At 35.5% G+C, this 13,426-nt stretch overlaps 1 protein-coding gene across 1 annotated transcript in view; it reads right to left on the reverse strand.

Annotated features, from left to right (window-relative positions):
• Nucleotides 1–155: 155 nt before the first annotated feature.
• Nucleotides 156–13,426, reverse strand: part of LOC148941388 (uncharacterized) — a 107,237-nt gene continuing 93,966 nt past the window's right edge. The window contains exons 5-6 of the mRNA XM_089104542.1: nt 2,399–7,095; nt 156–804 (exon numbers count right to left, since the gene is read on the reverse strand). Coding sequence (XP_088960668.1) covers nt 250–804; nt 2,399–7,095 — 5,252 coding nt within the window. The 3' untranslated portion in view covers nt 156–249. The remainder of the gene's footprint in view (nt 805–2,398; nt 7,096–13,426) is intronic.

Below are 13,426 nucleotides of genomic sequence, written 5' to 3' on the forward strand. Positions count from 1 at the left end.
ATTTTATCTAAATCGGAAACGTTTAGTCATCAAATAGTGATCAGATTGCCTTTTCTACCATTTAGTGGACAGATTAAAATATACCATTTTGTTTAGCCTTATACTGTTAGATGTGAAGTAAACACTAGCCATAAAGATTAAATACCTGCTAAATGTCAGAATTCAAAATTTTAATTGCAGCACGCCGAAAGACATAATTATTTAAGTGATTTAACAATTTAAACACTCCTTTTGAACAGTTATAACATACTAGTAGTTTGGTGGTAAATAATATTCCCACCTTGGGCCTCTTGGCACTCTCATTCCAAAGAAGATAATAAATAGCACGAGTAGCAACAAACACACCATTAATATCTTAGAAGAATCTTGCTCTTTTGCGTCTAAATAGATCCCACGATCTTCCAAGTATTCATTCACTCTAAACCACATTCCTTCAACAATGTTTCTTAGTACGAGTTGGGATGCTGAAGAAACGGTCGTAACTGCTTCAGCAGCTATGGTTCCAAGCTCTCTGGCAGATGTTGTTGCAAGTTGTGTAGCTAGTTCACGAACAGTAGGGTTCAAAGATTCATCTGGGGCTCGAAGAGATGAAAAGTTTGAAGGAGCCTTAGAGACGGCCTCTTTAGATTCATGGTCTTCATGTGTGTTCTTCTGTTTTATTACCTCAGCAGAAACAGGTGTTTCACTTCGTTCATGCACATGAATAACTTGCTGAGGAGGAATTTCTGGTACTTGTAGCTGAATCGTGCTTGGATCTACCGTGACAGTTACATTAAGAGCCCCAAGACTCTGTATCTGGTTCACCTGAAAAAACCTTTCACTTTAGGATGCATAAGGACAAAGAACGAACAAAAGACTTTGTTTCTATTGGAAGTCCAACATTTTGGGGAAGGTAGACACTTAAAAAAAGAGAAAACAACACGTCAATTAAATGAAAACCAAGAGCAAAGTCAATATCAAGTGAGGGGGGAGCAAAGGCTACAAATTCAACACACTCCGTGAGTCCCATTTCAGAAGTCTCATATCAGAATTGTAGTCACTGCATAGGTACCAGATAACACAAGCTCTATCAAAATGAAGGAATCTAGAGGTGTTATGAAATATAAGCATTTTGAAAACAACCTTAATGTCTCGAATTTTGAGTATATGCTCTAAATTACCAACAAGAATAAAAAACCCTTCGCTTGCTTCACAAATTTCGTTCGAAGGCTCAGCTGGGAGGATGGAGGTGACACAAAGCTGCCAAAGCTGACTCTTTTTATAAAATAATTATATTTACGTCCTTCTGCTACATTTGCTTGCTACGGCCGCTTTGTTCACTTCCTACCCTTACATACTTGTTTTCATAATGTTATATTTCAGGTGTTTCGGTTTTGCTTTGATTTTTTCTCTGGTTAATGCTTTCAGTTTTGTAGAGTCTTTATCCATCTTGATCGTTCAAAATTGCTTATTGCTAGATTTCTCTTTTGTAGCTCAAAAAATTAAACGTATTACTCAATGCTAAGGAAAATGTAAACACCCACGCACTTGAGCGTTTGGTTTGGTTGATCTTTCTTTACATAATTGCTAAGTTTCTGTAAGGATTTTTTACAGGAGTTTCCGTAGTGGTGTAGCAAAAGTGTAAAACCAACTAAAAGGCTTGGCTAGCTCAGAGGGTAGAGTATAAGGCTCCCAATCTTAAGGTCACGGATTTGACCCAAATTTAGGCCTTTTGCCCATCAGCAAAAATTGAAATATTGTAAATAAATAATTTTCGAGTAAAATTTGTATTTGTGGAGGAAAAGTGATTGTCAATAGTTTTACAAGAGGGTAGAGTATAAGGCTCCCAATCTTAAGGTCACGGGTTTGACCCAACTCTAGGCTTTTAGCCCGTAAGTGAAAATTGAAATATTTTGAATAAATCATTTTCGAGTAAAATTTTGTATTTGTGGAGGAAGAGTGATTGTGAATAGTTTTACAAGTGCAGTTAACAAATCTGATTAATGGGAATATTTTTCTTCCAATCGTTTTCTCCATGTGTGTAGATTAAGTTGAATAACTATTCAAGCTTTAGAGTCCTTTCTCATTTGAGAAAATATGTAAATAAGCAGAAATCGAACTCTTGTTGTTGAGTTGAGATGAATTTATATGGGAGTTGAATGAAAAACTACTTTAGCAGGTATTGTCTAAGTCACAAAGGCATCCTAGGGTCCCAATTTCTTAAGAAATAGGAGGGTTGCTTGGACATCCGACTGCAAAACCGAAACGGAAAAATGCATTTTTACTCCACGAATTACCCATCTCCCGTCCCCAAATTGGCCCAACCTGGCAAGGGCAAGCCAAAATGTAGTGTACTGACTAAAAAAGTCCATGGATTGTACTGGACTCGTCACTCTTAAGTCATGATTAGTGCTCTTACCTGTATTGAATTACCAGCAATATCCTCTGTTGATACTGATCGAGCCGAGAGACATCCAACAGTTAGTCTATCTACTTCAAGCTCAGTAAGTCTCATTCTTTGAGGTAGGTCTACCCGGATGGGAGGAATTTCTGGAACACGAATAGGTATACTTAATGGAAAACGAATGTCAGGATTCTCAATATTCGATTGGATACCAACAGACTCTTCAGTTCTGGAGATTTCAACTCCACCTGAATCTGAAAGAGGTCTGCCCATCATATTGACAAGTGGTTCAAATTCAATTGAAGGTTCAGTTTGGATTGATATTGACACCTCATCAATAGGAGTGAAGCACTCTTTTTGCGTTGTTCTAGGACTGATGAGTATTATTTTGTCTTCTATGCCCTTGTCAATATCTGTTTCTAGGTTATTTTCGACTTCATTCATTATTTCATGCAACTGTTGATCTTTTTCCGTGCTTGAATTATAGGCCGAGGAAGAGTCAGGATTTAAATTTATAGGGTCTGACCGAATGTCTGAAGATTCAAAAACTGGGTTAGTTAAATTTAAATTTATTGTGTGTTGTCCAAAAGTATTTTTTGTAACTTCTGATTCCGCATTTTTTACAGGAAAGCCTGATGTACTTTGAGTGCTTTCTCCGTTTAAAATTAACTTTCTGTCAGGTTCAACCGAAGCTACCATTTGATGTTCAATAATAACACCATGTTCTTTTGTAGATGGTATAGCAACAGCCTTAGAGGGTTTTTGATTGGAGTATTTTACATCCACGGTGATACTATTATCACATGGTGAAACTTCAGGGGTACTAAAACTATCCCTTTTTCCATATTTGGATTTTTCTGCTTGTGACCTGTCCTGTACGGTTTCGCTAACAGGCGTAGAAGAACAAGAGAGAGAGAAGCTTAATTTACCAGTTTGTTCATTTTCATCATTTTCTTGATTCCATTCAGTGGAGATTATTGTGGACAATGGACATGGTCTTATGTTTCTATGCTGGTCATCCTCAGATATTAAAGCAATATCACTTGCCGAGTCACGATCACTCCCATTGTCGGACTCTAGTTTTTCCCGTTTCTTCTTCGTCCTTGGGAGAGGTGGAAGAGGTCTTTTATTCATACGATCCACAATTTCCCGTGACTGCAGCTCCTCAATGTGATCATTTTCACATGGGTGTGTTGATTGCTTTTTCTCTTCAGACGATCTGCGACGAGGTCTCTCTGGCCTGAGAGTACAAAAAGTAGATTCACATTGAGAATCAGTAGGCTTTGCATGTTTTTTTCTTCTTGGTACTGTGCAGTATATTTCTGTCACAGGGCGACGAGATGGGCATATAGGGTATTCGTACTGTTCACTTTGATCATCCGGGACTGGTTGGGGTGGACGTGGAGGCTTCTTTTTCATTTGTTGTCCAACTTTTGTTATTACTGCGTAACCATATCCATCATCAACTGCTGAGACAGGATTTTTAATTTCAATCCATTTTACTCTGTCATTCTGAAAGGAGTCATCACCTTCAGGAACAACACTCAATTCATCAGGCCTTAAGCAGGGCAATTTCTCTAGACTTTCCTTTTTGTGAATTGTACAATTTTCCAGGTCATTATCTGTGCCCAACAAAGATTTAGATACATTTGAACTTTCTTTAATATTTTCGGAAAGCTGCTTTTTGGATGATTCCATAGGCTTTTCTCCTGTGCTCTTTGAAGATTGGCTACCTTTTCTTCTTCTTGGTAAAGTAGTAGGCTTTCCCTCATTTTCTTGTAGAGAGTCATTTAAATTTTCTTTTGATACATCGAATCGAATAGATTCATTGGGGTCTTTTATTTCTTGCAGCTGATTCTTTGATGCGTTTACTTCATTTTCTGTCTTAATTCTGTTTTTACGTTTTTGTCGGGGGAAGGAATTAATGCTTGGATTGTTTTCCTCATTTTCTCTGACCGTTTTGGACACGTTCTTTTTCCTTCTGGGAGCTGTGGTTATTGATTGGGCAATGCTTTCACTATCCAAAGTATTTAAGTGACTATGACGTGGTTCTTTCGGATTTCTGAATTTTTTTCGGGGCAAGGTAGAAGGAGTCTCTTCAGAAAGAGCAGTATTTGAATTTAAGACATTTGGTAAGTCTCTTGAAAAGCTTTTCCTTTTTCTTAGTGGTATGTTTTGATAAATATCGGTCTTCGTTGACAAAACAGCCGTTTTCTTCTTTGCTCTGGATCTTGATGGTCTTCCTGGATTTATGGTTCGAATGTTGTAATCTTCTTCAGAAGTCATGGCAGCTTTTATCTTTTCGTTGAATATTTCGATATCAACGTCAATTGATTTAGGGATTGAGTAATGTGAAACATCAACCGGAAATGGATTTTTCATTTCTAACTGTGTTTCAACTCGGCAGTTTTCATCCGAAAGAGTCCTTGATTTCTTGCTTCGAATGGGTCTTAGTGTCTTTTGGTTTTGTTCATTTATTGAATAGCATTTACAGTTTTCTATTACATCTGTTGGAGCATCTGTTGACAGAATCTTTGAGTGTCTTTCTGGATGTGATAAAGATAGAGAAAGGACTTCCTTGTCCGAAGTTTCCTCTTCTGTATTTTCTTCCACAACAGTATTCGTTATTTGAGGCTCCACAGTTCTTTCATCATTGCCATGCTCAATGGTAACTTCGACTTGAGAGATTTTTGTGGGCAACTTTGATTTTCTCACAGGCTTTTCAATTATTTCATTTTTTAGAGGTACATCTTCCAAGAAATCCTTTAAAATATTGTCTTTTTTGGCCATTGAATTTTGACTGTTTTCAAAAAGCTGTTGAGTTGCTTTGGTTTCAAAATCGACCACAGTAAGGCCTACGTCTTCGTTACTCATTTTTTCACCATTTCTTTTTTCTACTACAGCTTCTTTGGATTCTATTATATCTTCATTATGCTCAACTTGATGGGCTGGTAATGATTCTTCTAAATAAAGCTCTGGATCATAATTGAGAAATTCCGAGTTACTTAGTGCCTGATTAACTGGCGGGTCCACTCTAGTTTGGTTTGGGTGGAAATAATTACTAAAATCTTCGGATGTGTCAGAAATTTCAAAACCTATATTTTTAACTGGTTGATTTGACTTTGGAGTAGAATAGACAACATCACATGAAAAAGAAGGCACTTCATGTGCATCTATATCTTTTTGGCAATTGATTTCGGATCTTAGGTCGTCTAATGGACTTTCGACATCAAAGATGGCACTTGAAGTGCCTTCAAGACTATCTTCAGCTTCCAATGTTGGCATTTTATCAGGTTTTTTCTGCATCTTCAATTTTAACTTTTCACCAGTAGTTTTTAATACTTCTTTACTTTTCACGGCAGTGTTTTGCAATAAACTTTTTGACTTGTTTATTGCAGTTTTTGATTTATTAGCTGTTGCTGCAAAAGCATCTTTAGACTTTGATGCAGCGGTTTTCAAAGCGTCTCCCGATTTGGCAGTCGTGTTATTCCACATATATTTTCCCTTACTCAAAACACTTGCAGCTTTTGGCTTGTTCAATATCTTTTGTTCTATTTCCTCAAAATCAGTACCTGCTCCCTTTTGTTTTTCTTCTTCCTCAAACTCTTCAACTTTAGAAACCTTGTCAGCATATTTAGAAATTCCTTTTTCTACCACTTCTTCATCCTCCTGTTTGCTCCCAAAGTTTTCTCCAGGTACGTCTAATGCTGCTTTTCCTAGTCCATAAACCTTAGGAATTTGATCCTCACTTTCATATGTTGTCATTTGGAACGGTACCAGTGAAGGATGTGCAATTGGCTCATATCCATCTTCCACATCAATTTCCATTTTTGACTGGATTTTTTCCTTTCCGTTTGTTAAGCTTGAGAATCTTTTTTTAACTCGACTAAAACCTTCTCCTATTCTCTGTCGAATAGGGCTTGGACTCTGGGTCCTTTTCAGTTTTGGCGGCTTAAGTTTTTTCATAGTCTCTGAATTGACTTTCTGAACATTGCGTTTAATACTACTGAAACCATCAAGAGTTGGAACCGAAATACTCCTCATTGCTTCTTTGACGTTACTTCTGAATCTACGCTTTTTTTCTGGCTCTACATGATCTTTGTCTTCTCTAACTGACTCAGTAGACCATGTAGCCAATTTTTCATTTATCGATTTTTCTGCTTTGTTAGTTTTGGCAAACATTTGATCAAAAGGGTCCGATACAATTTCTTCTGGCTGGCTTTCTTGCAGGTAGTGGTCATTGTAGCTGCTAAACTGATTTCTATCAATATTTCTTAAAGTCTGCTCAACTAACTGTAATTCATCTAAGTCCTCTAATTTGATTCGTTCAGATTCTTTCTGGAGGTACTGCAGAATGTTTTCTGGCAGACTATCATCATCTTGTCTATTTAACAAGTAAGCTTTAACAAACTCTGGAAGCTCTTCAGAAAAAGATTCTTCCACTTTCGTAATATCTTCCTCTTCATCTTTTTTTCCTTGCTGCTCTTGCTCTTCTTTTTGAAGTTTTACAACTCTGTCTTGTAAATATTCAAGAATATGTTCTGGCAAGCTATCGTCATCGGTTCGTTGAGATAAATAAGCAATAACGTAGTCAGGAAGCTCCTCTTCTGACGGAAGATCTTCAATGAACGCTTGGACTTGTTCCTGCACTGTTTGATCATTTCCTTCAGCACCTTCCGTTTTGGAAATTTGGTCAGATAATAGCGCCTCTCCTAAAATGTAAAAAAAAAATATTTTTAGTTCTAGCACATATTTTGTAGATAAGGAATACCATATAAATAAGCGTATTTGTACTTTTCTTCCGTAAATCTCATGAGGAAAAAGAAACACTTAGATTACATTTACTTAAGATCATTTAATATAATATTTTTTTGGTGTAAATATTATCCACTTAATACGATGTAATACAATATAATAGATTTAATATAATACTGTTTCGGTTAATGATTGCTTACAGAATTAATTTAATAAGCGTTTAGAAAAAAAAATGAAGAAAATTAAGAACGATATTAAAATCTAAGGCGAGTAGATACATAAAGTCAAATAATAAACCAAAACAAAATTAAAATGAATGACCCAGTCAAACTTAAGATGAACAGATATTACCACAAATAAGACAAGGCTAAGATCTAGAATCTCATTTGCGCTTCATTAAAAACATGCTAATTTGAGCAGCATTTAAAATAGTACGCTATTATTGGTAAAAAATCAACATAAAAGAAGAAAATGACAGTCCTTGTCGAGTTTAAAAGAAAGACAATCAATTCTTAGAATAATTATAGGCTATTCGTGACTCCCAATTTAATTTTATTATTTCTAAAAAGTCATTCTTTGTCAAGTTTTTGTTTGATTCTATTGAACCTGAAAATATAGAAAATAATTACACTGAATGTTACCACGGATATTACCACATGTATAACCGGTACAACCCAAAGGTATTACAGATATAATATATATCATCAGGAATAAGAATGGGGAGAAGGCTATAGTGCCATTTGCGCGTAACGAAAAGGGATTTGTATTTCAAGTAGTATGTTTTTATTCATAAAGTATAAAAAATGCAAAGAGGAAACTCATTATCATAATCACGCTTAAATAAAAGACAGCACAATTCTTAGAATTCTAATTACCCTGAAAGTTTCAAGCTTCGGAAGAATAATTCAAGCCGAAGCCCATTATTAGGATGCTTGTGCACCAATTATAATCTTTTTTCTTTAAATTTTGTTCCTCTTCGCTCAGGAGGTAAGCATGTAAGTTTCAAGCCGTTCGCAAAAACGGCCCTTTTTCTGACCCTGTTTTTGAAAGGCCCGTGTCTCCAGCCCAAGTTTGCTTATATATTAGAGTCCCGTTGTTCCGAGGACTTACCGATTTAGCTTTCAAATTCATTAGAAACGAAGATTTGTCCAACCTATTTTCAGGCTCATGGACAGACTTCATTCCCTGCAAAAAAAAAAAAAAAAAAAAAAAAAAAAAAAAAAGGAAAAGATCTACTCAAATTTCAACCAGATAAGTAAATATGTTTTTTTTCAGGCCAGTATTTGGGGGCTTGTGTCCTTTACCTAAACAGTTTTTTTCTACATCAGGATACCATCGATCCAGCCACTAAAGGATATAGTGTTTTAGCCATTCAAACGAAAATTGTTTACCCTTTGTAGGGCCCCATTTCGGGACAAATCAATGTGCTTTCTATGTTCTTTGTGCACTGGGATTTAAGAGATCTAAATTTTTGGCCCAAAGATTTTTTTGTGTATTGGGATTTAAGAGATTTAAATTTTTGGCCTAGAGATTCAAGAAAAGAAAACTCAAAATTATCGGGTTTAAAAGTTGTTTTTTTTACCTTTTTTCGGGGACTGATTCCACCACTATAACTCTTTTTAATTTGAGTCCCTTTGTCTAGTGGAAGTCAGTCAGAAAAAACGAAAAAAAATTAAGCTTTTAAACTTTTCTTGACCCCAAAACTGTAGGATATAAGTTTCAAGCACACTAAAATCAAATATGTTTTTATTCTATTTGCGTTCTTTAGTTTTTGGGGAGCCAGTATTTTTTTCTAGTTTTGGGGTTTTTGGGTCTACTTTTTCAAACAACTTAAGATTAAAAGTTTCAATATAATTAATCCCAGAGAATTATGGCTCAAATTTCGAAAATGATCAGAGACAATCATTTTTCCAGCCCATTTCCAGGCCCCCTAAAATTCCCACTGTCTTAACGAAAATAGGAGATTTGTTTGGCCAAGGAAATTACCCCTGAAAGTTTTGATCCAACCAGTCGTCCAAGATAAAAGATTTCCACCTTTTTCTGCATAAGGTCTGTCAGTAAGCAATGACCAGTTTGTACAATTTGGTGCCCTTGCCCCTGGAACTGCATAGGTCCCCTCAGGCATATTTATTGGATTAAAAAAAAAAATGGAAAAATAAAAATCTGTAAATTATATCTAATGCCTAAATAAGATTTAATTTGTCTCCAAAAAACTATCATAAGTTCTAATAGAGCCACAATCACTTTTATTCTCAATTCAAGGATCTTATCAAACAGTTCGTGGTAACGAACTGTAAGTAAGGAGCGACCCGGCTAAATGGTAACTGAAAGTCTAAGAAACGGAATTTTGATACCAATAGATACATCAAAGAATCAGATTTTAATGCTGATTTCAAATATATAAGTTTCTTCAAGTTTAGTTTTACCCATCGAAAGTTACGCGCCTGAGAAAAATTTGGCTGATTTAAGAAAAAAGGGAAAAAGATCCCCTAAAAGTTATAGAACCTTAATGAAAATCCCACCATCATATTCAGTGTATCAGAGAACCCTACTGCAGAGGTTTCAAGCACCTATCTACAAAAATGTGGAATTTTGCATTTTTTGCCAGAAGAAACATCACGGATGCGTGTTTATTGGTTTTTTGTTGTTTTTTTTCCCCAGGGGTGATCGAATTGACACAATGGTCCTAGAATATCGTGGGAGGGGTCATTAGAACGGAAATTAAAAGTTCTAGTGCCCTTTTTAAGTGACCACAAAAATAAAGGGCAACTAGGCCCCCTCCCACGCTCATTTTGTCCCCAAAGTCAGCCGATCAAAATTTTGAGATAGCCATTTTGTTCAGCATGGTCAAAAATATGATAACAATGTCTTTTAGGATGACTTAATCCCCCGAAGTCCCCAGGGGGAAAACTGAAAGTTATGAACTTTACCCAATGTTAACATCTAGCTTTGGTTATTGGGAAGTATACAGACGTTTTCAGGAGGTTTTTTTTCTGGTAGGTGGGGGGAGGGTTTGGGGGTTATATGGGAGGATCTTTCCATGAAGGAAGTTTTCATGGGAGAAGGGACATTGTTATGAAGCGGGCACCGAATTTCCCAGCATTATTAAATAAAAAGATCAGAAATTAAGTAAAAAAAACAACAAGTTTATAAAATTAAACAAGTTTCGAGAAAGCCATTTAACCAAATAAAAGTCAAATTAATATGCAAATTTTGTTTTAATTATTCATGTACGGGGAGCCAAAATCAATACCTGCATTAATTCAAAAACGTTCAAAAATTAAATAAAAAAAACAAGTTTTTTTAACTGAAAGTAAGGAACGACGTTTAAAATTAAAAAGAACACAAATTATTCCGTTTTTGTCGGGGGTTTTCCCCTCCTCCACGCCTCGCTCTTTACGCTAAAGTTTGACTTTTTCGCAACTCTATTTTTTTTAACAATAAAAAAACTATAGCGTAAAGAGCGAGGCGTTGAGGAGGGGACAACCCCCTTCATAAACGGAATAATTTCTGTTCGTCTTAAGTTTTAACGTCGTTCCTTACTTCCAGTTAAAAAAAACTTGTTTAGTAAATAACTAGCTACCACAATATGAACTATGGAAATCAAGTAACTTCTCCTTATACAACGGAATATTTCAACTTATGATACAAATTCCAAGCTAGTCTATAGTTCTAATCAGACAGTTCGTGGTAGCGAACTGTAAGTAAGGAGCAACCCTGCTCAATAGTAACAGAAACTCTAAAAAAACGGAATTTTGATACCAGTGGATACATCAAAGGAATCGGCTTTTTATGCTGATTTCAATTATATAAGTTTTATGAAATTTAGTCTTACTCATCAAAAGTTATGAGAATATTTGCCTTATTTTTAAAAAAAAGGGGGAAACACCCCCGTAAAAGTCATAGAATCTTAATGAAAATCACATCATTAAATTCAGCGTATCAGAAAACCCTAGAGGCATCAAGCTCCTATCTGCAAAATGTGGAATTTTGTATTTGTGTGTCACGGATGGGTCTTCATTTGTTTATGTTTGTTTTTTGTTGTTGTTTTTTCTTCCAGGGGTGATCGTACCAACCCAGTAGCCCTAGAATATCTCGATAGAGCTCATTCGAACGGAAATTATAAGTTTTAGTGTCCTTTTTAAGTGATCAAAAAAATAGAGGGCAACTAGTCCCCCTTCCACGCTCAATTTTTTCCCAAAGTCACCCTATCGAAATTTTGAGATATCTATTTTACTCAGCATAGTCAAAAAATTTAATAAATTTGTCTTTGAGGATGACTTAATCGCCCACAGTCCTCCGGGGAAGGGACTGAGCAAAGTTGGGAACTTTGCCCATTGTTTACATATAGTATTGGATATTGGGAAGTGTACAGACGTTTTCAGGGGTGATTTTTTTGGCGGGGGGTCGTAAGGGGGTCAGGGAGAGAAGGTTGCGTGGGAGGATCTTTCCATAGAGGAATTTTTCATGGGGGAAAGGAATTTTCCATGAAGGGGTGGTCGGATTTTCCAGTATTATTTAAAAAAACGATCAGAAATTAAATAATAAAAAACTTTTTTCAACTGAGAGTAAGGAGCAGCATTTAAACTTAAAACGAACAGAAATTATTGCGTCTATGAGGGGTTCACCCCACGTCAATACCTCGATCTTTACGCTAAAGTTTTTTTAGTACTTTCAAAAGAGCTATTTATTCTAATTTAACCCTTTTTGATTCAAGGGTCATTCTTAAGAAATTGAAACAAAAATTGAACTTTAGCGTAAAGAGCGAAATATTGACGAGGGGCGAGCCCCCTCATATACGTAATAGTTTCTTTTCGTTTTAAATTTTATATGTTGCTCCTTACTTTCAGCTGGAAAAAACTTGTTTTGTTTTATATTTAGCCTAATAACATACAGATAGCTTCACTCCAGATTTGTCTACAAACTAATCATTAAATGTCCTTTTCAGAGAAAAAACGAGATTCAATCATTGGACTGAGTACATTGTGCAAGAGTGATACCAAATTACACGAAAAAAATATAACAGAAATCCTAAAATGATTCTTTTTTTTCAAAAAAAGTCCTTAATTGGTTGGCTTCAACTGTACCAAAACTCCTAAATTGTTTTGTATTTTTAGTGAAGCGCTAGTTTTCTATAATCATACAAACATAGTGAAATATTATCAGTTGGTTTATTTGCACTAGTTTTATCGATGTATGTTAGATATACTGTGAAGTAATAATATTTTTCGTTTTGAGTTTAAACTTTGCTCTTTACTTCACGTTTTTTTTTTAATTAATTTAATTAGACATCATCAATGGTGATCCTTACCTAAAACATTTCAGTGCTCTATACCTTTCAACTAGACATTTTTCCCTACAACACACACAAAAAAAGAAAATCAGAGTAACACTTTTTTTTAAATATATTCTAGACTTAACAGTGATTCAAATAGATAAATACGATACGCCTAGATTTTCTTTATCATTTAAGTGTTACTTCCACATTTTTTGTATGCACTTTTTCTGTTGCGGTTTTCCTTTTCTAAAACCTTAGTTTTCCAAATAACGTGGTTTATGCCAAGTTTATAGTTAAATGAGTCAAGTCAAGGCTGTATTCAGGGGGGGGGTTACCCGATTTCAATCCCCCCCCCCCGAAATGTTTGACCGAGTCGAAAATTAGTAAAACCTAGGTAAAAATCAGTAAAATTAGTCGAAAACTGAGTCAAAAATTAGTAACCCCCCCCCCCCCCGAAAAAAAATCCTGGATCCGCCCTTGAGTCAAGTTCATAAAGACGGTTATAAGTATATTTTATCGCTGCATTCTGTTGGATATGTTTACTGGATTGATAAGAAAAACACTCTTGCTGGCCCCACCCCCTTACACCAGGCTCTACATGGTTCAAGCGAATGCTTCATGCTCACAAATGATAAGATGAGCCAATCAGATAATTTCTTCGTTTTTTTTTTTCGTTTTTTTTCAGTGCGTTCGACTTAAAGTGTGATTTTTAATTCACTTCGAAGCGGCATTCCACGAAAATAATTTCATAGACCAAACTACCCCTCCACGTACAATTGAAACAAAATGAAAATATTGCAAAGCAGGTGGAAATTATGAATAAGACATTGAAAAATAGAAACTTTTTTATACAAGTAATAATAAAATTTGGAATATTTCAACTCCATACCCGGAATCTTTATCAACACAAAAAAAGAACGACTAAAGAATAAGCTTAAAGAAACACATAAAATGGTGATGAAAACAAGCAAAACAGAAATGATATGCAAAAACAAAATGAAAACCAAAAT

Source organism: Artemia sp. Qi Xiang Cuo, chromosome 18 (assembly GCF_049724085.1).
Source record: "Artemia sp. Qi Xiang Cuo chromosome 18, ASM4972408v1, whole genome shotgun sequence".
Lineage (NCBI taxonomy): Eukaryota > Metazoa > Arthropoda > Branchiopoda > Anostraca > Artemiidae > Artemia > Artemia sp. Qi Xiang Cuo.